General features: G+C 43.8%; 2 protein-coding genes across 2 annotated transcripts in view; one reads left to right on the top strand and one right to left on the bottom strand.

The window, feature by feature from the left end:
* The window catches only part of POLR3GL (RNA polymerase III subunit GL), a 49593-nt gene that overhangs the window by 4397 nt on the left and 17707 nt on the right, over positions 1–27489 (top strand). The window contains exons 2-3 of the mRNA XM_003806186.6: positions 12624–12715; positions 27086–27183. The gene's annotated coding sequence lies outside the window, so the exon portion shown is untranslated. The remainder of the gene's footprint in view (positions 1–12623; positions 12716–27085; positions 27184–27489) is intronic.
* On the bottom strand, positions 1471–27433 carry LIX1L (limb and CNS expressed 1 like). Its single transcript, XM_003806190.5, has 6 exons — positions 25716–27433; positions 15700–15863; positions 10797–10937; positions 5679–5774; positions 4986–5063; positions 1471–4630 (listed from the first exon to the last, which is right to left on the bottom strand). The coding sequence occupies exons 1-6, from the start codon at positions 26005–26007 to the stop codon at positions 4388–4390; spliced, it is 1014 nt and encodes a 337-aa protein (XP_003806238.1). The 5' UTR covers positions 26008–27433; the 3' UTR covers positions 1471–4387.

Below are 27489 nucleotides of genomic sequence, written 5' to 3' on the forward strand. Positions count from 1 at the left end.
GAGCTTGAGGAGAAAAGACCAAGGACAAACTCCAGGTTAAATATCTGCAGAAAGGGAGGCAGGCTGCCTTATGCAATCATTTCTACCACCCCAAAAATGCTAATAAATTTTTTTTTTTTTTTTTGAGATGGAGTCTCACCCTGATGTCCAGGCTGGAGTGCAATCACTCAGTCTCGGCTCACTGCAACCTCCACCTCCTGGGTTCAGGCGATTCTCCTGCCTCAGCCTCCCAAGTAGCTGGGATTACAGGCGCCCACCACCATGCCCAGCTAATTTTTAATTTTTTTTAGTAGAGATGGGGGTTTCACCATGGTGGCCAGGCTGGTCTCGAACTCCTGACCTCGTGATCCACCCGCCTCGGCCTCCCAAAGTGCTGGGATTACAGGCATGAGCCACCGCGCCTGGCCTAAAAATTCTTATTTAGTATACATGTAAAAGAACAGGGATGTTTTAGAGCTTCTTGTGGGGAAAAGAAAGAGAGACCAGATTGTTACTGGGTCTGTGTAGAAAGAAGTAGACATAGGAGGCTCCATTTTGTTCTGTACTAAGAAAAATTCTTCTGCATTGAGATGCTGTTAATCTGTAACACTACCCCCAACCCTGTGCTCCCTGAAACACGTGCTGTGTCAACTCAGGGTTAAATGGATTAAGGGCTGTGCAGGGTGTGCTTTGTTAAACAAATGCTTGAAGGCAGCATGCTTGTTAAGAGTCATCACCACTCCCTAATCTCAAACCACTTCCTAATCTCAAATACCCAGAGACACAAAACACTGAGGAAAGCCGCAGGGATCTCTGCCTAGGAAAGCCAGGTATTGTCCAAGGTTTCTCCCCATGTGATAGCCTGAGATATGGCCTCGTGGGAAGGGAAAGACCTGACCGTCCCCCAGTCCGACACCCGTAAAGGGTCTGTGCTGAGGAGGATTAGTAAAAGAGGAAGTAACACCTCCTTGCGGTTGAGACAAGAGGAAGGCATCTGTCTCCTGCTCGTCCCTGGGCAATGGAATGTCTCGGTGTAAAACCTGATTGTATATTCCATCTACTGAGATAGGGGAAAGCCACCTTAGGGCTGGAGGTGGGACATGCGGGCAGCAATACTGCTCTTTAAGGCATTGAGATGTTTATGTGTATACATATCCAAAGCACAGCACTTAATTCTTTACCTTGTTTATGATGCAGAGACCTTTGTTCATGTGTTTACCTGCTGACCTTCTCTCCACTATTATCCTATGATCCTGCCACATCCCCCTCTCCAGGAAACGCCCAATAATGATCAATGAATACTAAGGGAACTCAGAGGCTGGCGTGGATCCTCCGTATACTGAACGCTGGTCCCCTGGGCCCAGTTTTCTTTCTCTATACTTTGTCTCTGTGTCTCTTGTTCCACCTAACGAGAAACGCCCACAGGTGTGGAGGGGCAACCCACCCCCTCACTTTTGTAATATATAGGTCTCAAGAAAGAGTCAGTCTGGCTCACTAGACAAAAATCTATTTTTAATTGTATAAAATTATACATATAAAATACATAGAATGTACTAAGAAGATGAGTAAAATCTTTGACACCAGAAGTGGACAGATCAGGAAACAATTTTTCTGAAGTTATTTGGGATCTTATTGGTTGGTATTTGAGAAAAATAATAAATCCAGGAGGTACGAGGGCAATTCTTCCCACAACTCACACCCCTTAACCCACACTTCCCAGAGAAAGGAGAAACAGGAGTGTTGATGAGTGCCAGCTTATAAATGTCAATACAAACAGACACACCTGGTGTGTCTAGCTGTTTTTGCCTTTACTCCAACCCGACGTGTTTCATGGAATACAAACATGGGGCTTCTACCCCAGCTCTCTTCTGATTAGTAAGAAAAAAAAAAATGATAGGGCCTGGAGAATTCAAGGAAGCCCGTTTCAAGCACTAATAAAATTGTAGCTGGATTCCTTACCTCTTACCCAACATGATTTCAAAAGCAAGAAAGTTGCCTTTCATCTTGCCCCTATCAAATCCAAAAGAGCCAATTATAGCCTGTTTCATAATCTATTTTTATTGTTGTTGTTACACTTGAACTTTCTGTTTGGAACCTAATCTATTTCTAAAAGCAAAGTCTGTATAATTGTTAAGTGGAAAGTCCAATTGCAGGAATACTAAATGTTCCAAGCTCAGTTTAGAAAGTACATGGGACAATAATATAGTATAAATAAGAGATCACAGAGACAAGGGGGAAATATATATTAGAGACCTCCAAAAAAATTCTCTGAAAGGAGAATACTCTAGCTGCTGTACTACAGGTTATTTCTCTCTTATGTCACCCAGGAGAGAGGTGGGGGAGAATGGTGTTAAAAACACAAATAGTGCCGGGCGCGGTGGCTCACGCCTGTAATCCCAGCACTTTGGGAGGCCGAGGCGGGCGGATCACGAAGTCAGGAAATCGAGACCATCCTGTCAAACACGGTGAAACCCTGTCTCTACTAAAAATACAAAAAAATTAGCCAGGCATGGTGGCGGGCGCCTGTAGTCCCAGCTACTAAGGAGGCTGAGGCAGGAGAGTGGCGTGAACCCGGGAGGCGGAGCTTGCAGTGAGCCGAGATAGCGCCACTGCACTCCAGCCTGGGCGACAGAGCGAGACTCCGTCTCAAAAAAAAAAAAAAGAAAAACACACAAATAGTTTGGGAGGCCGAGGCAGGTGGATCACGAGGTCAGGAGATGGAGACTGTCCTGGCTAACATGGTGAAACCCCGTCTCTACTAAAAATACAAAAAATTAGCTGGGCGTGGTGGTGGGCACCTGTAATCCCAGCTACTCGGGAGGCTGAGGCAGGAGAATGGTGTGAATCTGGGAGGCGGAGGTTGCAGTGAGCCGAGATCGCGCCACTGCACTCTAGCCTGGGCGACAGAGCAAGACTCCGTCTCAAAAACAAAAACAAAAACAAAAACAAAACAAAAAAAACCCACAAATAGGCCAGGCTCAGTGCCTCACGCCTGTAATCCCAGCACTTTGGGAGGCTGAGGCGGGTGGATTACCTTATGTCAGGAGTTCAAGAACAGCCTGGCCAACATGGTGAAACCCTGTCTCTACTAAAAATACAAAAATTAGCCAGGCGTTGTGGCGTGTGCCTGTAATCCCAGCTACTCGGGAAGCTGAGGCAAGAGAATCGCTTGAACCCTGGAGGCAGAGGTTGCAGTGAGCCGAGATCACGCCACTGCACTCCAGCCTGGGCAAAAGTGTGAGACTCTGTCTTCCAAAAAAAAAAAAACCACAGACACACACACACACACACACATAAATAACTGATCATTGATTCTCTTTCCCTTCCTGCAGTCTCCCAAGGTGTCAATTAGGAAGTGCCAAAATACTAAAGTCTCATTTAATTTTCCTGATCAACTTATGTTCTAATAATTAATGTGGAAGAAGAGGAAAGAAAGAGAAAACAAATGAGAATCTAAGGTAGTAAACAGCAGCAACTTAGCGGGAATAAGGGGAACATGGTTCTCACTAACCAAATAGGACTGATAACACTTCCAAAAAATAAAATGTTAGGTGAAGGGAAATATGGAAATATGTTTTACTTTCTACTAATAGCTGCAGGCAGGAAGGTCCAAACGCAGGGTTTAACTAAGCTGGGGGAGTAGGGGAGATGTTTAGAGGGAATACTGAAAGAGAATCAGTTTCAACCATAACCCCTAACTACTGTAGAGTATATCCAGAAATCTAGACTACTAGTATGGTATACATATGCCCTAGAAGCAACTTAGGTAGTAAACTCCCATGAATTGTTTGTAATTTATCTTGTCCCTGGGCAGTTTCTTAGGAGGGGTTTCAGAAGCAAGATCTCTACTTCCTTCAGAATAATAAGGTAGGGAAGGAAGCCTCAAAACAAAGTGGCAATTTGGAGGCAGAGAAGGAATAAGGTAGTGGTGGGGAGGAAAGGGATAGCAAGCAGGTTCAGTTCAAGAACTAAAGGCAAAATCTTCATACTCATACTCTGTTTGAGTCCAAGAGGAAGCAGGAATGAGAGTAAGGGTGGGGCACATAATCCTTATTCAAGTTACCTGATATTTGAAAAGAAGGACACATGAACACTAGAGTTAATCTTTTAGTGCTACTGAAATGGCTACACAGTTAATCTGGAAGTTTAAGAGCTAACAAAGCTGCAAAGACAACCTGCTCTTTGTTGTAAAGTGGACTGAAGATGTTTCAAATAAAACTACATCCAAAAACTGGTAGTAAGAAAAGGGATCTCTTAGCAAATAGGAATCTAGGTGTAGAATTTATACACATATATATTTTTTAAAGTATAAAAATGAGAAAGTATGTACAAAAAATCATCCTAAATCTTAGAAAGGAGACATAAAAAAAAGGCTGTGGAAAGCCTGGGGAGTTATGTGGGTGGATGCCTAGCAGTTGGAAGAATGCATATTGCCCAACTGCCCAGCAGCCAGCACAAGAATATCTTTCTTCTCCTTGTGGAAGCGCAGCTCCTTGCCTGCCAGTCGGGCTTCATCCAGCTCCCGCTCAGTAGAGGCCAGCTCTCTAGACAGTGCCCCCGGCACACTCTGCTCCCGGCTCACCCAGTCCAAGGCCATTTGGTGGCGAATATCATCATCCAGGGCCCGGTGCGAATAATGAGCCAACACCTCCTAGTAGGGGAGGGGAATGTGAACATCATTGAGAAGGTAAAGGTTCATATCATACCACACTGACCCAACTGGGACTAAGAACTCAGCTTTAGAGACCTAACTGAGGTCAGCACCTAAGTTCTTCAAGGAGATTTTTAAAGGCACTTCCTGCTACGGGAAGCAAGATAGACAAAAGAATCACAGCTAATATTTACACAGGAAAGATTATAGGAATGAAGAGGGTACTTAGGTAAGGCTTTCAATATTCACAACCATAGGTCACAATAGACCTTATTTCTAACATAGTAACCACCTCAAAAGAGTCCACTGACAGATTGTGCTCCCCTCATTCGCCCCCACTCATAAAATCTCTTACCTGCCGAGAGCATTGTCGTTCCCTCATGGCCTTAAGGCTGCCATTCCAGTGTAGCAGTTGAAAAACTGTCATTAGCTCCTGGGGGAAGAGGATAGGAAGTACCAGGACAGTGATTTTTATATTGGGAGGTTGCATCAGAATTACATGGGAAACCTTTTACAAAATGGATTTGTAGAAGCATCTCTCATCACTAACTCTGATAGGCCTTTGGGGAAGAAAAATATTTATTTATTTATTTATTTATTTACTTACTTACTTACTTACTTATTTGAGACAGAGTCTTGCTCTGTCACCCAGGCTGGAGTGTAGTGGCGCAATCTCAGCTCACTGCAACCTCTGCTTCCTGGGTTCAAGCAATTCTCGTGCTTCAGCCTCCCAAGTAGCTGGGATTACAGGCATGTGCCATCATAGCTAATTTTTGTATTTTTAGTAGAAACGGGGCTTTGCCATGTTGACCAGGCTGGTCTCAAACTCCTGGCCTCAAGTGATCCACCCGCCTCAGCCTCCCAAAGTGCTGGGATTACAGGCCTGAGCCACCATGCCCAGCCAGGAAGGTATTTATTTTTGAAAAATAGTGTAACAACCTTCTTTCTTTTCCAGTATCAATGAGTTAGGAATTAGTAGGAGCCATTATATATTACAGTAGCAGGCTGACCCATGTTATTAGAACCAGGGAAGTACATGGGAAAGTACCTGGAACTCCAACATTGATTTGCCCTTGTTGGATTCCAGCATGAATCGGAAGGCACCAATCCCTGTATTTGGGTTGTCAGCTTCCTCCCTGTTGCCCTGGTAGTAGAGGAACAGAAAAGACAAATAGATTTTCAACCAGGATTATCATCTCAAGCAGCACTGTCCAGTAGAAATATAATGCAAGCCACATATTTAATTCAAAATTTCCTCTCTGCCACATTAAAGTAAAAATAAAGAGGTAAGTCCAGGTGCAGTGGCTCATGCCTGTAATCCCAGCACTGTGGGAGGCCAAGGTGGGCAGATCACTTGAGGTCAGGAGTTTGAGACCAGCCTGGCCAACATGGTGAAACCGTGTCTCTACTAAAAATACAAAAATTAGCCGGGCATGGTAGTGGGTGCCTGTAAATCCCAGCTACTCAGGAGGCTGAGGCAGGAGAATCACTTGAACCTGGGAGGCGGAGATTGCAGAGATCGGGCTACTGCACTCCAGCCTGGACAACAGAGTGAGACTCTGTCTCAGAAAAAAAAAAAAACAAGTAAAATTAATTTAAATAATATATCTTATTTAACCCAATATGTTCAAAATATTATGTTTCAACTGTAGTCAGTATAAACATTATTAATGAAATATTTTACATTTTTGTACTGACTTTCTGAAATGTGGTATAAGTGTGGAAATTCTGGGTAGCAGTGTGGTCTCCTGGACATTGGCCTATTGTGTCTTCTATTGGTTATGTAACCCTGCAGGGTTAGAATTAAGACACACTGTCCTGCATTCAAGCCTAGCATGTAAAAAAACCAATACAGCATAGAAGTTAAGAGCATGGACTGGAGCTCCTACAAATAGCGTGGCCTTGGTAAAGTCACTTAACCTCTCTGTTCTTCAGTTTCCTCTTCTGTAAGATGGGAATAATCATAGAGCTACCTTAAATGATTGTTTTGAGAATTAAATAAAATTTTAAATTAAAAATAAAAATTTACTTTTTTTTTTTTTTGAGACGGAGTCTCATTCTGTCGCTCTGTCGCCCAGGATGGAGTGCAGTGGTGCGATCTCGGCTCACTGCAACCTCCGCCTCCTGGGTTCAAGTGATTCTCCTGCCTCAGCCTGCAGAGTAGCTAGGACTATAGGCATGTGCCATCACGCCCGGCTAATTTTTTTATTTTTAGTAGAGACGGGGTTTCACCATGTTGGCCAGGCTGGTCCTGAACCCCTGACCTCAGGTGATCTGCCTGCCTTGGCCTCCCAAAGTGCTGGGATTACAGGCGTGAGCCACTGTGCCTGGCCCAGCATTTACATGTATTAGGTATTATAAGTACTCTAGAGATGATTTAAAGCATTCATTCAGGAGGATGTGCATAGGTTATATGCAAATACTGTACTTTTTTTTTTTTTTGAGACTGTGTCTCATTCTGTCTGTCACCCTGGCTAGAGTACAGTGGATGGTCACTGCAGCCTCAATCTCCCCAGGATCAAGTGATCCTCTTGCCTCAGCCTCCCAAGTAGCTGGGATCACAGTCAAGTGCCTCCATACCCGGCTAATTATTTTATTATTTTTTTGTAGAGATGAAGTCTCTTTATGTTGCCCAGGCTGTACTGTGCTATTTTATATGAAGGACTTGAGCATCCTTGGGTTTAGGTGTCCTCGAGAGATCCTAGAACCAATCCCACACAGATCCCAAAGGAAGACTATGGAACCATAATTTTTTTTTTTTTTTTTGAGATGAAGTCTTACTCTGTCGCCCAGGCTGGAGTGCAGTGGTGCGATCTCGGTTCACCGCAACCTCCACCTCCTGGGTTCAAGCGATTTTCCTACCTCAGCCTCCCACGTAGCTGGGACTACAGGTGTGCACTACCATGCCTGGCTAATTTTTGTATTTTTTAGTAGAGATGGGGTTTTAACACGTTGGCCAGTCTGGTCTCGAACTCCTGACCTCAGGTGATCTGCTCACCTCAGCCTTCCAAAGTGCTGGGATTACAGGCATGAACCTCAGCGCCCAGCCAGGAACCATAATTGCTTTCTTTTTTCTTTTTCTTTTTCTTTTTTTTTTTTTTTTGAGACAGGGTCTTGCTTTGTCACCGAGTCTGGAGTGCAGTAGTGCAATCTTGGCTCACTGCAGCCTTGACGTCCTCACTCAAGTGATACTCCTGTCTCAGACCCCCAAGTAGCTGGGACTACAGATGCATGCCCCCATACCCAGATAACTGTTTGTGTTTTTTGTAGAGATGGAGTTTCGCCATGCTGCCCAGGCTGGTCTCCAACTCCTGAGCTCAAGTGATCTGCCCGCCTCAGCCCCCCAAAGTGCTAGGATTACAGGCGTGAGCCACCACACCTGGCCTAGAACCATAATTTCAATAACAATGAATTTAGTTATTTATTTTTTGAGACAGAATTTTGCTCTTGTCACCCAAGCTGGAATGCAATAGCACAATCTCGGCTCACTGCAACCTCCGCCTCCTGGTTCAAGTGAGTCTCCTGCCTCAGCCTCCCAAATAGCTGGAATTACAGGCGCCCGCCAACGCACCCAGCTAATTTTTATATTTTTAGTAGAGGCGGGGTTTCACCATGTTGGCCAGGCTGGTCTTGAACTCCTGACCTTAGGCAATCCGCCCACCTCCGCCTCCTAAAGTGCTGGGATTACAGGCGTGAGCCACCGCGCCAGCAATGAATTTAGAGCCCATGATCAGATAAATACTGCACATCCTACTTTCCATAATCCACAGTTTCTTTTTTTTTCCTTTCCTTTTCTATTTTTTTTTTTTTTTGAGACAGGGTGTCACTTTGTTGCCCAGGATGGCGTGCAATGGAATGATCTCAGCTCACTGCACCTCCATCTCCCAGGTTCAAGCGAGTCTCATTCTTCAGCCTCCTGAGTAGCTGGCATTACAGGCATGTGCCACAATGCCCAGCTAATTTTTGTATTTTTTATTTCTTTTTTTTTTTCCTTTTCTTTCTTTTTTTTTTTTTTTTCTGAGACACAGTCTCGCTGTGTCACCAGGCTGGAGTGCAATGGCGTGATCTCGGCTCACTGCAACCTCTGCCTTCCAGGTTCAAGTGATTCTCCTGCCTCAGCCTCCCAAGTAGCTGGGACTACAGGCGTGCACCACCACACCTGGCTAATTTTTTTTTTTTTTTTTTTTAGTAGAGACGGAGTTTCACCATGTCAGCCAGATGGTCTTGATCTCTTGACCTCGTGATCTGCCCACCTCGGCCTCCGAAAGTGCTGGGATTACAGGCATGAGCCACCGTGCCTGGCCAATTTTTCTATTTTTAGTAGAAATGGGGTTTTGCCATGTTGGCCAGGCTGGTCTCAAACTCCTGACCTCAAGTGATCTGCTGGCATCCACCCCACAATGTGCTGAGATTACAAACGTGAGCCATCGCGCCTCGCCCTGTTTCATTTTATAATACCATTAGGTGACCTAAAAGTAGCAAATGTACTTTCCAAAAAATTTTAGCTGGCTTTTTCTTTTTTTATTTGGTTTGGATTAATATAAAAATGTTTTCATTCCCTGCAGATGCTGTTGACTGGGGCAAAGAATAATGGGAGAAAAACAGCTGGGTCCTAAATAACAGAGGGAAACCAACTTTCAATAAAGTATTCAACAACTAATCCACAAAGCAGATAACTGAAGTAATTTAGTATATGTAATTACATCTTTTTTTTTTTTTTTTTTTTGAGGCGGATTCTTGCTCTGTTACCCAGGCTGGAGTGCAATGGCACAATCTCAGCTCATTGCAACCTCTGCCTCCCAGGTTCAAGCAATTCTCCTGCCTCGGCCTCCCGAGTAGCTGGGATTACAGGCGCCCACCACTGCGCCCAGCTAACTTTTGTATTTTTAGTAGAGATGGGGTTTTGCCATGTTAGCCAGGCTGGTTTCAAACTCCTGGCCTCAGATGATCCGCCTGCCTCAGCCTCCCAAAGTGCTGGGATTACAGGCATGAGCCACTGCACCCGGCCTGTAATTACATCTTAATTAAATGCAAATAGAACAGATACTTGGTCTGACTATTAATGAATTTGTGGAGAGGAAGGAAGATGGCGGTGTTAATTTCTAAGATGTAATTAAATTAAGTCAACTTGGGTTCTAATCTTGGCGTGACCAATTACTAGCTATATCATGTTAAGCAACATTCCACTTCTGTGTTTTTAGTCTCCTCATCTGTAAAATAGGGGTAATAATAGTACTTACACCTCATAAGATTGTTGTGATGATCAAATGAGGTAAAATGCATATAAATCCCCTAGAACAGTCCATGCCACAAGGTAAATACTCAATTAGGATTAATTATGGTTATTCTTCTTTTTTGAGATGGAGTCTCACTCTGTCGCCCAGGCTGAAGTACAGTGGCGCAATCTCGGCTCACTACAAACTCTGTCTCCTGGGTTCAAGCCATTCTCCTGCCTCAGCCTCCCAAGCAGCTGGGACTACAGGCGCCCCCCACCATGCCCGGCTAATTTTTTTTTATTTTTCATAGAGACGGGGTTTCACCGTGTTAGCCAGGATGGTCTCGATCTCCTAACCTCGTGATCTGCCCACCTCGGCCTCCCAAAGTGCTGGGATTACAGGCGTGAGACACCGCGCCTGGCTAATTATGGTTATTCTTATCATCATCATTTGAAAGAACAGTTGTAAATAAAGAGAGTAAATAAATTATCCTCCTTGTTCCTAAAAAGACGTTTTGTTATAAAAGTCTTCTTTATCAATAAGATGAAGTAATGGAGGCAGGAGACAAGTGACAATAAAAAACAGTCATAAAAAAAGAACTGCAGAAACTAAGGTCTTAACCCAAATTAGCAAAAGCAAAATTGAAGCTCAATTTTCATTTTGGAATAGCTCTACAATTCCATAAATCTGCAATTAAAGGTTTCTAGATACCAAAGAGACACAATGAAAGAGACAAAACAACAAAAAACATAAACACAGATACAGAACTAGAGACTGAGACAGGTGGAGCACATGACACAATAGACTGACAGAGAATAAATCAAAAGAACAGAGAGGTGGACCAGAAAGAAAACAAGAATTCATGCTCTGTTTCACAGTAATTTACGACTTCCCAAGCAGCCAGTTCTCCCATCTCCCACTCTCCTTCCTTCCAGCTCCATACAACTTACATTAAAAGATGCCAGGGCCTCAGAGACACTCTTCTCGATGAACTCGTCAGTGATTCTTCGGGAAGGATGTTCATTAAACACAGAATTCATTAGCGCAATCTTTGCAGCACTCCTCCGGGCCTCAGCTTTTGTGGGGCAAAACTAGGCAGGGGAGAAAGAGTGAGAATATGTGTATTTGTGCATATGAGAGAGAGGAAGGAACAGTGGGAGGGAAACACTTCAGATAGAAAACACTTGGACGCTCTTTGGATAAATCAATTGTGTTCAACACACTTTCCAAGGTTTTTATGGTAAAGTGGTTGGGATGTTTGGAAACATAATTTTGATTCAACATCCTGAAGTCATTAAGGAACTGGGAGAGGGCTGTAGCTCATACCAAACTGAATGCAGAACGAGGAAGGCTGCTTAAGTCAGCATATAATCACTGGTCATGAAAAATACCCGTTTAAACTGTCGACAGAATTAGTTACTCAAAAGTCAGATTCTGGCCGGCTTAATAGAAATCTGTATCTTGTTCTGCGGACAGGTAAGGTTTTTTGGATTCCTCTAGATAACCCAAGATTAGAACCAAAGCTGTGTCTAGGCTGCTTCTACAGAGGAGGCCACTGGTCTCTATCAGAAGCACCCATCTTGGAATCTCGGACTTCATTTTTAGCTGTGAGCAGGCATTTTCTCAAATAACGTAGTGAGCCAAAGGAGCTATCCCTGAGAAGGGTTTAAGTCTGAAGAAGGAATTTATAGACTTCTTTTTTCCCCCCAGTGGAAACAAAGAGGAGAGGAGTAACTAAGGGAAGGAAAGCTGACTTAAGAAGGAAAAAAATAAAAATTAATTCATGTTTTTATATTGTATCCAACATAGGTATCATAGAACAAGTCTGATCTGCAGAAGTCTCAAAATTATTCAACTTCAGATCTCTAGCCACCATAGTATTCCTTTATAATTCATCTTTATTGGCTGTCTCAAAGGCCTCTTTGCCCTATGTCATTTATGAGTAATTAGAGGAAAGGAAGAAAGTGATGTTGCAGTTTTTAAAAGTAGACCAAGGCCGGGCTTGGTGGCTCACACCTGTAATCCCAGCACTTTGGGAGGCCAAGGCAGGAGGATCGTTTGAGCCCAGGAATTCAAGACTAACCTGGGCAACATAGCAAGACCCCTGTCTCTACCAAAAATAAAAAAAAGAAAAAATTAGCCAGGCATGGTGACATGTGCCTGTAGTCCCAGCTACTCAGGAGGCTGAGGCAGAAGGATCACTTGAGCCAGGAGTTCCAGGCTGCAGTGAGTTATGATCACACCACTACACTGCAGCCTGGGTGACAGAGTGAGACTCTGTCTGTAAAAGAAAACTTAAAATAAAAAGTAGACCAGGGGTTGGGCATGGTGGCTCATGCCTGTAATCCCAGCACTTTGGGAGGCTAAGGCAGGAGGATCAGTTGAGGCCAGGAGTTTGAGACCAGCCTGGGCAACATAGTGAGATGCCAACTCTACAAAAAATTTAAAAATTAGCTGGGCATGGTTGTGGTGCACACCTGTGGTCCCAGCTAGTCAGGAGGTTGAGGTGGAAGGATCACTTGAGCCCAGGAGTCAAGGGTGCAGTGAGCTATGATTGTGCCACTACACTCCAGCCTGGGCAACAGAGCACAACTCTGTCTTAAAAAAACAATAAATAAGTAGACCAGGATGTGTTTAGTACTTAAGCATCCCTAATATCAATAATTCCTAATTTCTATTAACTGACAGGCTCTCTGAGACAGCATATGAGGCTTGGTAAGTAAGTCCTAAGTCTTCCCAGTGCTTCAATTTGTCTGTTTCTATTTGTCTATTACTAGCTTGCTGGCCTGCTCTATAGTGCTGTTGCTTAAAAAGTCATCTGTGAAGAAAACCAGAGGGAGAAATTTCACCGGCCAAAGTGGATAAAGAGGTATAAACTCAAACCCATCTTGAATTTGAGCAGTTATGGATATGCCCTTGCTCAGTATATCAGACTATCAACACCCAGCCCATGTTCTAATCTAGCTTCAGTTATTGCACCCTGCCCCTGGCCGGGCGAGGTGGCTCACACCTGTAATCCCAGCACTTTGGAAGGCTGAGGTGAAAGGATTGCTTGAGCTCAGGAGTTTGTGACCAGCCTAGGAAACATGGCAAAACTCCATATCTACCAAAAATACAAAAATTAGCCAGGCATGGTGGCATATGCCTGCGGCCCCAGCTATTCAGGAGGCTGAGGTGGGAGGATCACTTGAGCCCATGAAGTTAAGGCTGCAGTGAGCCATGATTGTGCCACTGTACTTCAGTCTGGGTGACAAGAGTGAGGCCCTGTCTCAAGAAAGAAAAAAAAAAAAAAAAGCTGGGTGAGGTGGCTCATACCTGTAATCCCAGCACTTTGGGAAGCTGAGGCAGGCAGATCACCTGAGGTCAGGAGTTCAAGACCAGCCTGGCCAACATGGTGAAATAATACAAAAATACAAAAATTAGCTGGGTGTGGTGGCGGGAGGCAGAGGCAGGGAGAACTGCTTGAACCTGGGAGGTGGAGGTTACAGTGAGTCAAGATCACACCACTGCACTCCAGCCTGGGCGACAGAGCAAGACTCTGTCTCAAAAAAAAAAAAAAAAAAGTTTAGGCTAAAAAGCCAAGAAAGACAATTCTCCTCTTTCCAAAAATAACAGAAATCAAATTACTATGTTTCAGTTATGGGCATTGTCATAAAATTTTCAAGTCATTCAACAATGTAATGAGGTGGGAAGAAGAAGGAAAGATCAGCCAGGCACAGTGGCTCACGCCTGTAATTCCAGCACCTTGGGAGGCCGAGGTGGGCGGATTGCTTGAGGTCAGGAGTTCGAGACCAGCCTGGCCAACATGGCGAAACCCCATCTCTACTAAAAATACAAAAAATTAGCTGGGTGTGGTGGCAGGTGCCTGTACTCCCAGCTACTTGGGAGGCTGAGGCAGGGAGAATCGCTTCAACCCGGGAGGCAGAGGTTGCAGTGAGCTGAGATCGGGCTGTTGCACTCCAGCCTGGGCAACAGAGCGAGACTCTATCTCAAAAAAAAAAAAAAAAAAAGAAGAAGGAAAGATCTTATTCTCTTAGAAGTGAAAGCACAGGCTGGGCGCAGTGGCTCACACCTGTAATCCCAGCACTTTGGGAGGCCAAGGCGGGTGGATTACAAGGTCAGGAGATTGAGACCATCCTGGCTAACATGGTGAAACCCTGTCTCTACTAAAAGTACCAAAAAAAAAAAAAAAAAAATTAGCTAGGCGTGGTGGCATGTGCCTCTAGTCCTAGCTACTGGGGAAGGTGAGGCAGGAGAATCACTTGAGCCCAGGAGGCGGAGGTTGCAGTGAGCCAAGATCGTACCACTGCACTCCAGCCTGGGTGACAGAGCAAGACTCCATCTCAAAAAAACAAAAAAACAAAAAAAAACAAGTGAAAGCATAAACATTTGTCATCTTGGGTATATAGTTATTTCTCTGAAATGACTGAAGTTCTTTTTTTTTTTTTTTTGAGCCAGAGTCTCACTCTGTTGCCCAGGCTAGAGTGCCGTGGTGCAATCTCAGATCACTGCAATCTCCGCCTCCAGAGTTCAAGCAATTCTCCTGCCTCAGCCTCCTAAGTAGCTGGGATTACAGGCGTGCACCACCATGCCCAGCTAATTTTTGTATTTTTAGTAGAGACGGGGTTTCACCATGTTGGTCAGGCTGGTCTCAAACTCCTGACCTTGTGATCCACCCGCCTCGGCCTCCCAGAGTGCTGGGATTACAGGTGTGAGCCACTGTGCCCGGCCTGAAATGACTGAAGTTCTAAGGGAAAAAATTTCATCACCTGATTTGAAATGAAGCTTCCTTAGGACTGCTTCTGTTTGAGGCAGAAACTAAGCTGCAATGGCACTCATTCATGCAACAGACGTATTATTTGCCTACTATCTGCTAGGCACTAAGATGGGTGGTAGGGATTTAACAAGAAAGAAGACAAACACAGTCTTTGCCTCTATGGAACATAGTCCACTAGGAGAGACAAACAATTATGATATGTTGTAATAAGTGATATGATAGGGGAAGTTCAAGGTGCTATGCAGACACACAGTAGGGCCTTTAACCTTGTCTAAGGGTTACACAAACCATATGGAAAACAGAACAAAGGTGTTTATTATTTTCTCTAAATTCCATTTGAGACTTTTAAGTTGACATTTCAGAAGGCTGCCTCCCTGTCTGCAATGTAAAAAATCCATCTTTGATGAGAATATTCGTACTAGTCCATAATTTTTCACTACTACCTCATAATGGCAACCATTCTTTTCATCATCATAGGTATTTCACATAATTGTAGAATGTTAGTAGTAGAAAAGACTTTAGAAATAATCTAACCTATCTCCTTCATGTTATAGATGGGAAAAGTGAGGCCCAGAGATTTGCCCCATTGATATTCAGAAGAATGTAAATTTGGATCTCCTAACTCTTAGATGAGTACTGTTTCCAGCATACATAGTCCCTCCGATTTGACCTCTTAGAGAACTCCAACATTGCTTTCTTTAGTAATTGCCTATGAAAAAGTACTGGAGGCAAGGAATATTGTTCTATATCCTCAATAAGAGATGGAAGAAAGTTGGAATGCAATAACTGAAGCCAGATTGGAACATGGGTTGGATGCTGGTAGTCGGATATACTGAGCAAGGGGATATTCATAACTGCTCAAATTCAAAATGGGTTTGAGTTTTTGAAAGGAAAGCATGCTACTGAGGTTCTACTATGGTCAAATTGGCCTCAGATGCTTGCCAGAATAATTTTCCCAGAATTGCTTTAGGTCCTCAAATATATGATTTCAGGCAGTTTAATGGCCAAAGTGGTGGAGAAAGCCGTTACTAACATCTAAGCATTTACCTTTGCTACTGCCACCTCACAACTCTTACCTGGAAACTCCCAAAGCAGCTTCCCCCAGGCAGGGTGACATAGCAGACATAAGGAGGGCTGTTGGAGGGAACCATCTCATAAACCACTAGAGCCCCATTCTTTAAGTCAGCACCACGGGACTGCTTCATCTGCCAGAATTCCTGAAGTGCCTCCACCACATTCACTACAAAAGAGAAGTACTTAAGTTCAGCAATGAATGAGAACACCTCCAAGTGGTGCTATACTTCAATACAGTACCTGTAACCTGTACCTACATTAAGAGTCTGCCCCTTAGCTCCCTACCTATCGCCATTTAAAAGCATTTAAATTAATAAACCTAGACTGTGATTAAGTTAATTTGCCTAGAAAGACCAGAGTATGCCTGCCCTCCTCCACCACTTTTCTGGTTCACATTTTATTTTATTTAAATTTTTTTTCACTCCCACCTCCAATCTGAATAGTTCACATTTTAACTTAGTCCTAGAATAACTTAAATATTGAAGGCAGAGTTCCCAATGTCAGCAGACCATTATCACTGCCTGATGAAATACAAGCAGATTATTCCACAATTGGTTAGCTGGCCCAGGATGATAATAACCACCACAATAAGTGCTAACATGTATTGAACTGTATGTCACCCATTTCTGTAACTGCTTTACGTGTTTAATCACAGCAACTTTATGAAGCAGATATTTTTACTATCCATATTTTACAGATGAGGGAAATGAGGTATAGAGAGGTTAAATAACTTGCCCAAGGTTATGCCAGGAGAAAGTAGCAGTTTGAGTATTCAAACTCAAGTAGTCTTGGTTCCAATGAATATTCTTTTATGCAATACTGCTGGCTCAAGGAAATATAGCCCTAATAACCATTCTTGAGCCTGTGCTTCTAGTGAGCACATCCATTGCCAGATTCCTTTTCCAACCCAGAATACTATGTACATACTACGAGTGAGAGAAGCCAGGGCATGGGGGTGGGAGAGAAAACTCTTTTGAGGCTTTACCTGGGTATAAATGTTTTTGGAGGAACCATATGGTGAGATGCGAAGCAATGCAATGGGAAGCAATTGGAGGACTTTAAAAAGAAGCACTCCTCCATGGGTCGGTCTCTCATGCTCCTTCACATCTTGCTAGGTACACCAAGATTGCAAATCCCTGACTGCTCTTTACTTGGGCTATTTTTCAGGACTGTGCTTGCAGCAAGAAATATTGAGGGATGAGGTACTATCTTCACTCAGATAAAGAACATGCTTGCTTCAGCTTGTTGTAAAATGGCAAGTTCCCCAAGCTGTGGGTTCTATAAGTGTTCCTCTGTTGTGAAGCAACCCATGGCCTATGCAAGTATCTACCTGAGTCCTCTGCATTGGACTTGGGAGGAGGCAAGGAGAACTAATATAAACATGATGCTCATGCTACTTGCTGTGCTATGAATAATAAATTCCTTTGTCTCTAATCTCAAAGTCTCTTGACTTCTGCCAGCACCCATGAAACAGTAAATGGCTAATTTATTAGTTGTAGGTAGGCTAAAATCAAACTCCAGACCTGACATTGTATTCTAGAAAACTTCCTCTCATCCCTACGTTTTCCTTATGTAGCCTACAGTGTAAAGAGGCAAAGAGATATTAACCAAATCTCAAACAAATGTAAAATTGCAGCTGTGATCAAGTTCTATAAAGGAGTGATAGATGTCGGAGTATCTGACCTAGTTAAGAAGGTCAAAGAAAGCTACCCTGAGGAGGCAATATCTAAGTTTAGGTATGACTAGGAATTCACTAGGCAAGAGGTGAGAGGACAGTGTTCTGTGCGTAAGGAACAGCATGTTCAAAGGCTCGTGACGGCAGGGAACATGATGAATAAAGGGAATTAAGACCATATGGCTATGAAAGAGTGAGGGAGGGGAAGTGTAATGCAAGATGAGGTTGCAAGAGGAGGCAGGGACCAGACCAAGTAGGGCCTTTTAGGCCATGTTAGAGTATTGGCTTTATCCTAGAGCAATAGGAAGCAATTGGAGGACTTTAAAAAGATGGGAGTCTTTCTAACTCAGCTCCAAGGAAAAATAACTAATTAAAAAAAAAGAAGGAGGGATGAGATCAGTTTGCTTTTAGAAAGGATCACATTGGCTCTAGGGTTCCAAACATTTCAAATAGTTTTAGCTAAAGCCTCATAATAATAAATTATCCTAGGTGCTCTGAAATATCTTGCAACATACTGACCACTCTCCTTTTTTTTTTTTTTTTTTTGAGACAGAATCTCACTCTGTTGCCCAGGCTGGAGTGCAGTGGAGCGATCTCAGCTCACTGCAACCTCCACCTCCCAGGCCCAGGCGATCCTCCAACCTTAGCCTCTGAGTAGCTGGGACCACAGGTGCATGCCACCACGCCCGGCTAATTTTTGTAATTTTTGTAGAGACAGAGTTTCACTACATTGCCCAGGCTGGTCTCAAACTCCTGAGCTCAAGCGGCCTCCCAAAGTGCTCCTCCTCCACCTTGGCCCCCCAAAGTGCTGGGATTACAGGCGTGAGCCACCACTTCTGGCCTCTCCTCTTCTACTCTTAATCGCAGCAAAGTCTCATTCGTTCTTTCATATTTCCTTAGTTCAGATCTGCCAAGAAGACACCAAGATGGGATAGACAATTGCAAGAGATTTATCAGGGAGGAAGTAGGAGACGACAGGGAGAGCCTTCTGAGCACAGCAAAGATCTCATGCCTGTGGAAGAGAGGGAAAGAAGGAGGTCTAGATATGACAATCTCAGACTGTAGTACAGTTTTTGTTGTTGTTGTTTTTGTTTTTTTTCTAAACAGATTCTCACTCTGTCGCCCAGGCCGGAGTGCAGTGGCGCGATCTCAGCTCACTGCAAGCTCCACCTCCCGGGTTCACGTCATTCTCCTGCCTCAGCCTCCCGAGTAGCTGGGACTACCACCAAGCCCGGCTAATTTTTTGTATTTTTAGTAGAGACAGGGTTTCACCGTGTTAGCCAGGATGATCTTGATCTCCTGACCTCATGATCCGCCCGCCTCGGCCTCCCAAAGTGCTGGGATTACAGGCGCGAGCCACCACGCCCGGCTGTAGTACAGTTTTAAGAAAGATTTGGCTAAGTCAGTGAGAAGTCCTCATGCCAAAGGAATCCCATATCTCACCAGGATCTGCCTGTGTTAATACCCCTGATGTGCTAGGTCATTGGCTGGGAGCAGCCTACAGGAAGCGTGTTTCCTTCAAATGTGGTTATGGATGCGAATGTGCGACTTTGTGGTGCAAATGTGGTTATGGATGACCCAGAGTGGGCAGTGGCTGAAGCTGTTAGTTATGCTCCCTGCAGCAGGCAATGAGAACTGCACATTTTCATGGCTGTCATATACACGTTAGCAAAACTTTGAGCACTTAATAGGTACATGGCATCATTCTAAGCATTGAGCATGAAAAGAATAACTCACAGTTCCTGCAAGCAAGGAATTTATTTTATTTTTGAGTTGGAGTCTCCCTCTGTTTCCCAGGCTGGAGTGCAGTGGCGCAATCTCGGCTCACTGCAACCTCTACCTCCCAGGTTCAAGCAATTCTTCTGTCTCAGCCTCTTGAGTAGCTGGGATTATAGGCACATGCCGCCACGCCTGGCTAATTTTTGTATTTTTAGTAGAGACACGGTTTCACCATATTGGTCAGGCTGGTCTCAAACTCCTGACCTTAGGTGATCCACCTGCCTCGGCCTCCCAAACTGCCGGGATTACAGGCGTGAGCCACCGCGCCCAGCAAGCAAGGAATTTGAAATCAGTGGCCAATAATAAATTATCTCGCCTGCTCTGTGACTGAAACAAACACCCATGTACTAGCCTGAGTTGGAGAAGCAGCATAAACTCTTTTTAATAACCTACATTTAACTGACTTTTAAGAATACTCATTCTTCTATTAAAAGACAGCATGAGGGCACATGTCATTAGGACCTCCTGAGGCTCTGTCATGGGCAAAAAAAAATTTAAATTTAAATTTAAAAAAAGATCCAGCATGAAAAGAAAACTCTCTTTCCTTCTATTGGTTTTGGCAGGGCTCTTCAAAGGTCAATACTGACCAGAAAGCTCAGCCATCTTTGTTCTTTCCATGAGATCTTTTCAGCTCCAGTTCCCTCTTTGAGACAGTTTAGCACAATGCACTGGGTGACAGCTCTCTTGACATGCACACAACAGGGAGAATACTGGAATAAAGAGGAAGAGAAGGAGACCACCATAATTGGGAAGGTCCTATTAAAAAGCATATGTTCAGTCTCTATCCAGTTAAACATTCCTTCGCACAGACTAGAGAATCATTTTTTAATGATTACTCAAGGCCAAGGGACATGGGGAGTCTTGATTTTAGAAATGTGAGTATGAAATGATAATTGGGCAAAGTGGTCAAGAAAAAAGCAACTAATTGTGATCCGCATTTGAAAATGCTTCTAGACTTATTCATTTTTAGGGCTGGAAGGAACTTTAGAGATCATCTAGTCCAATGCTGGCTAAGAAAGAACAGAAGACTTGTTTGAAGTCACATAGCTATGGCAGAGTTGGGGCATGAATCTAGATTTCCGGGGGCCAATATTCTTTCCAATTTGGGAATCTTAACACAGGCTCCAAGGTCCAGTCCATAGCTGAGCTTCATGGAGGTTCACAAGCTTCCTAAAACTGTTAAGTAAAATTATGTGTGTGTCTGTGTGCATATGAGTATTTGTGCATGGGTATGTGTGGAGCACCCAAATTTTGTGTCATATTTTCAATGAGGAACCATGGATATAATGGTTTACATAAGGATGGCTAAAGAACAGTGAGGTGGGAGGGTAGGAAGAACTGAGATATACACATCTGATAATTGTTTTCTCAAAGTCTCTCACAAGAAAGACCAAGATAGGAATATTTCAGTGCTTATACCCTGCTGTTGAATAACAAAAAAGAGAATAATTTAGTTTTTGCCTTTAGGAGATAAAATATACGAATGTCTAAGTGGATAGGATGGGAATGAGAGGTAGTGATCATTTTCAGCCAAAATAAAAACTTTTTTTTTTTTTGAGACAAAGTCTTGCTCTGTCGCCCAGGCTGGAGTGCAGTAGCATGATCTTGGCTCACGGCAACCTCCACCTCCAAGGTTCAAGCAATTCTCCTGCTCAGCCTCCCGAGTAGCTGGGATTACAGGCGCACGCCACCACACCCAGCTAATTTTTGTATTTTTAGTAGAGACGGGGTTTCGCCATGTTGGCCAGGCTGGTCTTGAACTCCTGACTTCAGATGATCCTCCCACCTCAGCCTCCCAAAGTGCTGGGATTACAGGTGTGAGTCACCGCACCTAACCTAAAACTTTTTTTTTTTTTTGAGGCAAGGTCTCGCTCTATCGCTGAAGCTAGAATTCAGTGGCACAATCACACCTCACTGCAGCCTTGACTTCCTGGGTTCAAGTGATCCTCCCACCTCAGCTCCCTGAGTGGCTGGGACTACAAGATGCATGCCACCATGCCTGGATAATTAAAAAAATTTTTTTGTAGAGATGGGGTCTCACTATGTTGCCCAGGCTGGTCTCAAACCCTAAGGTTCAAGCAATCCTCCTGCGCTGGCCTCCAAAATGCTGGGATTACAGGCATGAGCCATTGTGCCTGGCCAGGATAAAAATATTAAAACAATATATGAAACTACAGTAAAAATTTTATATCATAAGGATAAATACAACCTTGCCAGGAAGGTAATTAACAAAAATAAAAGAAAAAAGTAATAAATACAACTTTGTGGTGGGGAAGCAGGAATAAAGAGATAATGAAGTTAAGAGGTGAGTAAAAAGATTCTCCTTGATCATAGAGGATGGCGAGAATAGACAGACTCTATTCACATTATTATGGAAGATAGGGAAGCTAGTTAACAATAGTTCATCTATTTCCTATTTCAATGTTTAGAAGGTACATCTGCCCCTAAATAGCCCACGGTCCACAGTCTCTTTGGAAGGAGAGACTGCAAAGTAACAGTGACTTTGGGAGGGGACTCTGGTAGACTGAATAATGCCACCTGCCAAAATGTCCATGTCTTAATCCTTGGAACCTGTGAATGTGACTTTATCTGGCAAAGACTTTGCAGATGAGTTTAAATGATCTGAGATGGGGAGATGACCTAGATTATATAGGTGGGCCCTAAGTGCATTCACAAGTGTCCTTATAAGAGGGAGGCAGGATGGGCACACTGACTCATGCCTATAATTCCAGCACTTTGGGAGGCCAAAGCAGGATGGTCACTTGAGGCCAGGAGTTCAAGATCAGCCTGGGCAACACTGTGGGATCTCATCTCTACAAAAAAATTTTTTAAAATCAGCCAGGTGTGGTGACATGCACCTGTAGTCTAGCTACTTGGGAGGCTGAGGCGGGTGGGAGGATCACTGGAGCCCAGCAGTTCCAGGCTGCGGTGAGCTATGAATGCACCACTGCAGTCCAGCCTAGGCAACACTGCGAGATTCCATTTCTTAAAAAAAAAAAAAAGGAGGCATATTTGATGAAGAGGAGGAGTCACGGAGGCAGAGATTATAGTGATACAGCAATAAACCACATAATAAACCAATGTCAGCAGCCACCAGAAGCTGGAAGAGGCAAGGAATGAATTCTCCCCTAGAGCTTCTGGAGGGAGCACGGCCCTGCCAACACCTTGATTTTGGCCCAGTAATACTGATTTTGGACTTCTGGCCTCCAGAACTATGAGAGAACAAATTTCTGTTGGTTTAAGCCACTAAAGTTGTGATAATTTGTTACAGCAGCCACAGGAAACTAATATAGGAACTAATCCAGCATTTCCAAAAATTGGAAATATTCAGCCCAACCCATTTAACTCCAGTCTTACAGAAAAGAAGCTATCTGTGATTCTGAGGAAAAGGAACAACTAAATAGAAAATACTACACAAGATTCATTTGTTCAACTTAGTGAAATAACAGGGCAAAATCTCCAATCATGCAGCCATATTGTAACATAAAAGGATAGCAATACTTCCAAAACAACAGGTTTGAAGAGGGAAATGTAGCAATTACAGAGCAAGGAAAGTGAGTTACTCGATCCTGCCAGTTTAGAGATTGCCAGATGTCAAACATGAGAAAGAGACTATATGCCATAGAAAAAAAGGGTGCAAAGGAAATGGCAATGCAGAACAGTACCTATCATTTGCAGTTTCCAAAGCATTTCCAAATGCACAATAGTAGCAACCATACTGAGTACCAGGTGCTGCATGCTTTATATTCGTTGTCTTATTTAATCCACACAAAACTATCAGGATAAGTATTATAATACCCATTTTACAAAAAGTAAGCAAGTTAAGGAACAGGCCAGAAGTGGCAGAACCAGGATTTAGAAACAAATGTTTGTTTGGCTCCAAAGTCATCCCTCTTTGTATTGGGCTGGCCTGCTTTACTACACCATTAATCTTTATACATGCTCTGTAATGTAAACTGTGAGCTCCATCAAGATAGGGACTAAATATCTGCCTTGTCCACCACTGCATCTGGTGATCAATAAATATTTGGTAAATGAATGAAGAGAACAGATGAAGCATAGAGAGATTAAGCAACTTCTCCAAGATCACACAGCCAACTATTTGACAGGGCTAGGTCCTCTGATTACAAATCCCATGCACTACAAACTTATCAAGATCCTACAGAATACTGAGCTATGTGTGTATCTTGGGTAAGTGGGTGAGGGAGGCAGATAAAGGACAGGAAAGCTTTTTAAAATAAATAAGTAAATACATACATACATACATATATACATACATACTGATAGCCCACATGAGTGAAGGTAGAGCTAAAGACTGATTGGAAAAGGTGGATGTGGAGCATTCAGGAAGAAGATGAAGGATGTTAATTGAAGATGATGTGGTAAAGCATTGCTGGATGAGGGAATGAATTGTCTAGGCAGAGGCTAAAGTAAATTGTATTCAGGGGAATACAGCCATTCCCCCAAATAACATGCCATCAGTCACAAGGGTATGTGAATATATGCCAGTGGCAGCTTTGCCTAAGAATTGAAGCAGAATAAGTGATTCCATGTGGTAAAGGACTTCTGAGCCAAATGGGCAGAGATTCTGCTTGCCTGAAGCTGAACTATCTGCCAGACTCTCCTAAAGTACTGGCTGGACACTCAGACTGGAAATGAGAAACTCAAGAATAATGAGAAAGACTGCGATGGGAGGTGGGGAGATAGGAAAGAAAATCACCACGAAGTGTGAAGCCTGATTAATTGCCCTTTGTCAGCACAATCCCCTTGTTCCCTCATCCTTGCTAAGGAAATGAAAGTTTTTACAGGATGTCCAGTTTAGGAGCCAAAGCAGAGGCTCTCCAGGTAACACAGACAAGAAAAAGGGTGTACTCCTCTATAATTTTAATAAATGCCTGTAAGTTGCCAAGAGGAAGGCTTCAGATTTAGTGTGACCACTCTAGGCTACTCCTGTGCCCAGAGGCAAAGACCTTCCCTTGATCTTGACTTAGAGACTTGAAGCAGCAGGATAGTAGCTAATAGCAGTTCCATCACATAGCCTTGTTAAATCTTGGGATTACATTGGAAAAATAATATTTCCTCATGAGTTTCAGATTCATCCATTTGTATCCCCAGCACCTAGCAGAGTTCCTGTCTTATAATAGGAGTTCAAATTGTATGAAGAACAAAGGGAAATTGATGATGAATGAATCATTAGGCACATATAGCAAAATGGCTCTAAAAATCCGTTTTCATAGGAATTTTTGGGTTTACATTATTAGGATTTAAGAGTGGGAAAAAGTGAAGCATGTTCTACTTAAGGAACTATGAACCAACAAATTTGAGATAATAATCATTTTTAGGTTATATGTCATTTGCAATGTCTCAGTCAATCCATATTGTAACCCTTGAATAAACTGAAGCTCAGTGAAATTAAGTCCCTTCCCCAAAGATTTGGCTGGTAAGTGACAAAGATCTCCAAAGCCTGTGTGTGCTCTTTTCACTAAACTTTCTTAAAAAAAGAAAATCTACAGAAAAGCCCTGTAACTTTTCTCTGTATTATTGTTAAACAGAAAGTTAAAGATATAGTCACTTCCAGGTCAGGCAGGACCTGGCCAAGCAGACAGAAGGGATGTCTTGTAAATTCCAGGCTTAAATTCTGTATTCCACACCCTTCACTATATATTCCTTATTACTTACACTATAAATCTGGAACTCAAACTCAGACAGGAAACTACACTAGTTAAACGAAAACAACAAAGAAAACCCTCACATCCCTCTTTCCAGAAATTAACGAAGTTTTCTAACTGAAATAGAGTTTCTAACCTGGCACATTTCCACAGAATTTAACATTGAAAGAGCCAAGGCCTGGGATTTATCCTCAGTTCCTGGGCAAGGGCCAGGAAAACAGAGCCAGACAGAAAGGCTGGAGTTGTGAGTCTCCATACTAAAAAAGATACCAAAGTAAGGTACTGAGCCACAGGAAGCTGGTGTGAGTTCAGTGGTACAGGTCCGGATTTAAATACACAATTACTATGAGTGACTTGTGAAGGCACTACCTAGTTCCCCAGTAAATCTGAAGTTGCACTGAAATTTCAGAGTGAAGGTAAGTAAGTAAAGAATTTAACAGTCAAGGTTAAGGGGCTGGAGCAAATTAACAGGTGAGTCCAGGAATTGCAGAGATCACAGAGGAAAGACTGAGAGGGTATGGATGAGAAACTGGATCTGAAATAAAAGACAGGATCCCACACAATGGGGACTGGTTCTCAAAGGCAGAGAGATGTTAAGGTATTAAGCTGGAGGAGGAATTCCATTTCTAAAGGAGAAAAGCTTAGGAAGAAAAGAGGATTGTATCTGAAAAAGGGTCCCTGGAGAATATATTAATAACTCAGTAAAGGGGAGGAGGTAGGAGGCTTAAACGTGTGTATGAGTGTGTGCGTCTGTGCGTGTGCGTAGCCCAGAAGGAAACTCCCCAAAAGGAAATGCATGTGAGGGCTCCACGCCAGGAAAAGCGATCCGGAGGACTGTTGGAGCAAGGCTCCCTTACAGAGGGTGTCGCGCAGGAGGCCAGACCCGCAGACTCACCTCGGCCATAGCCCTGCGTGTGCTTGGCGAAGCTCCTCACCACGGCCTCCACGGCCTCTCGCAGCACTGCCGGGCTGCCGGCGGCGCCGGGGGGCAGGGGTAGTCCTGGGGCCCCAGACAGGAGCAGCGGCGGCGGGGGCGGTGCGGGAGGCGGCGGGGCAGGCGGGGGGCCCGCAGGGGGTGTGGCGGTGGCAGCCGCGGCCCCAGTCACTCCGGGCCGCAGCGCTCGGAGAGTGCCCCTCCCGCTGGTGCCCACACCAGGCTGCAGCCGCTGCGCTCGCATAGTCTCCATCCCGGCCGCCAATGGAGTAGCGCCCCGGAGCCTGCCAGCCTGCCGAGCTAACGGTCCCAACCACCCCAGTCAGCTAGCGCCTGGGGACTCAGGGCGGTGCCAGGGCCGAACCTTCAGTCAAGTGGGGGCGGGGACGAGCTAGGTCCCATGCCAATCACCAGTGATGGGGCGGGAGCTGGAGGGCTCCTGCTCCGCCATAGGCAAATTATTGAGGAGGGTGGGGATTCTCAGAACCAATTGCAAAGAGAAAAAGCGTATCCTCTGAAAGGCAGACGCAGAGCTTGGGCGCGTCTTTGGGAGTCCTGTGGCAAGCACTAGAAAGCAGGACAGAATCTTGGGGCTGGGCTTGAAGAAAAAAATGGGCCTAGATGCAAGATTGGGGAGGATTGCAGACAGAGTAGAGATCATTTTGTCCTACCATTTCATTTCACAGATTGTAGGTGAGGAAAATGTGGCTCAGAGAAGTAATTCGACTTGTCCAACATCATATGCAATTGGTGGTGGAGCTAAGGCAAGAAAGATACTGACATTTAATGAACATAAACTATGCAATGTACTGTAGTGCATGTCTTATTTACAATCACAATCACTAACTAGATTTTGTTATTTTAGGGATAAGGAAACAGATGCTGAGGGAAGCTAGAAAAATTGGCCAAAATTAAATAGCTAAGAGATGGCAAAGTGGAATTCAGAGTTTAAGCATAGGTGTTCTGATTCCCAATATTTTTATCTTTTTACTATGCCACATTGTTGGGTAAATTTCTGAGTTCACTTATTCTAAGTAGAGGAAGGGAATAAGAGAGAGTGGGATGGGCAAGTCTCTTTGCCTCCCATTAGAGTGAGAAAGAGTTAGGATACATGCAGAAAATTAGCAAACTGAGAAGTCCAGTTGGGGGAATTAAGAAAATTATCCTTGTTGGTATAATATGTCAGACTGGGTTCCTCTGATTACTTTGCACACACACACACTTGCACACATGCACACACACACACTCTACATACCCTTTATCATGTGGTCACCAGGCCATTTTTGCTTAGGTGAGATTATATTAACTGCTTCCCCCCATCTCTCCTACAGTGGCTCAGAAATCAAAGATGGGGAAATAGAGGCCAGAAGTAGAAGAAAATAGAAGAAACACACTTGGTGAAATGAAAATTAGACCCTGAATAAAAACTGTGAGTAGTCAAGAAATAGGAAGTTTCAAAAGGAGACAGTTAATCTACTGGGATATATCTGCTGATGATGGAGGGAGGAACTCTTTGTAGGAACCTTAAAGAATTCAAGGTTGGACATAGAGGAAACTGGAGGAAGTGAAATCCTGTCAAATGCCTTAAAATCTTCAGGACACAGGACACTTGCCTTTTCTCTATAGAAAAGTTGGTTTCTTGGAAAGAAGGTGGCTGGAACGGCTAAGTATCCCTTGGATAATTATAGCTATAAGTTAGTGTTACCCTCCCTCCCCATTCCTCATTCCCCATACC

This window comes from Pan paniscus, chromosome 1 (assembly GCF_029289425.2).
Source record: "Pan paniscus chromosome 1, NHGRI_mPanPan1-v2.0_pri, whole genome shotgun sequence".
In the NCBI taxonomy this organism is placed as follows: Eukaryota; Metazoa; Chordata; class Mammalia; order Primates; family Hominidae; genus Pan; species Pan paniscus.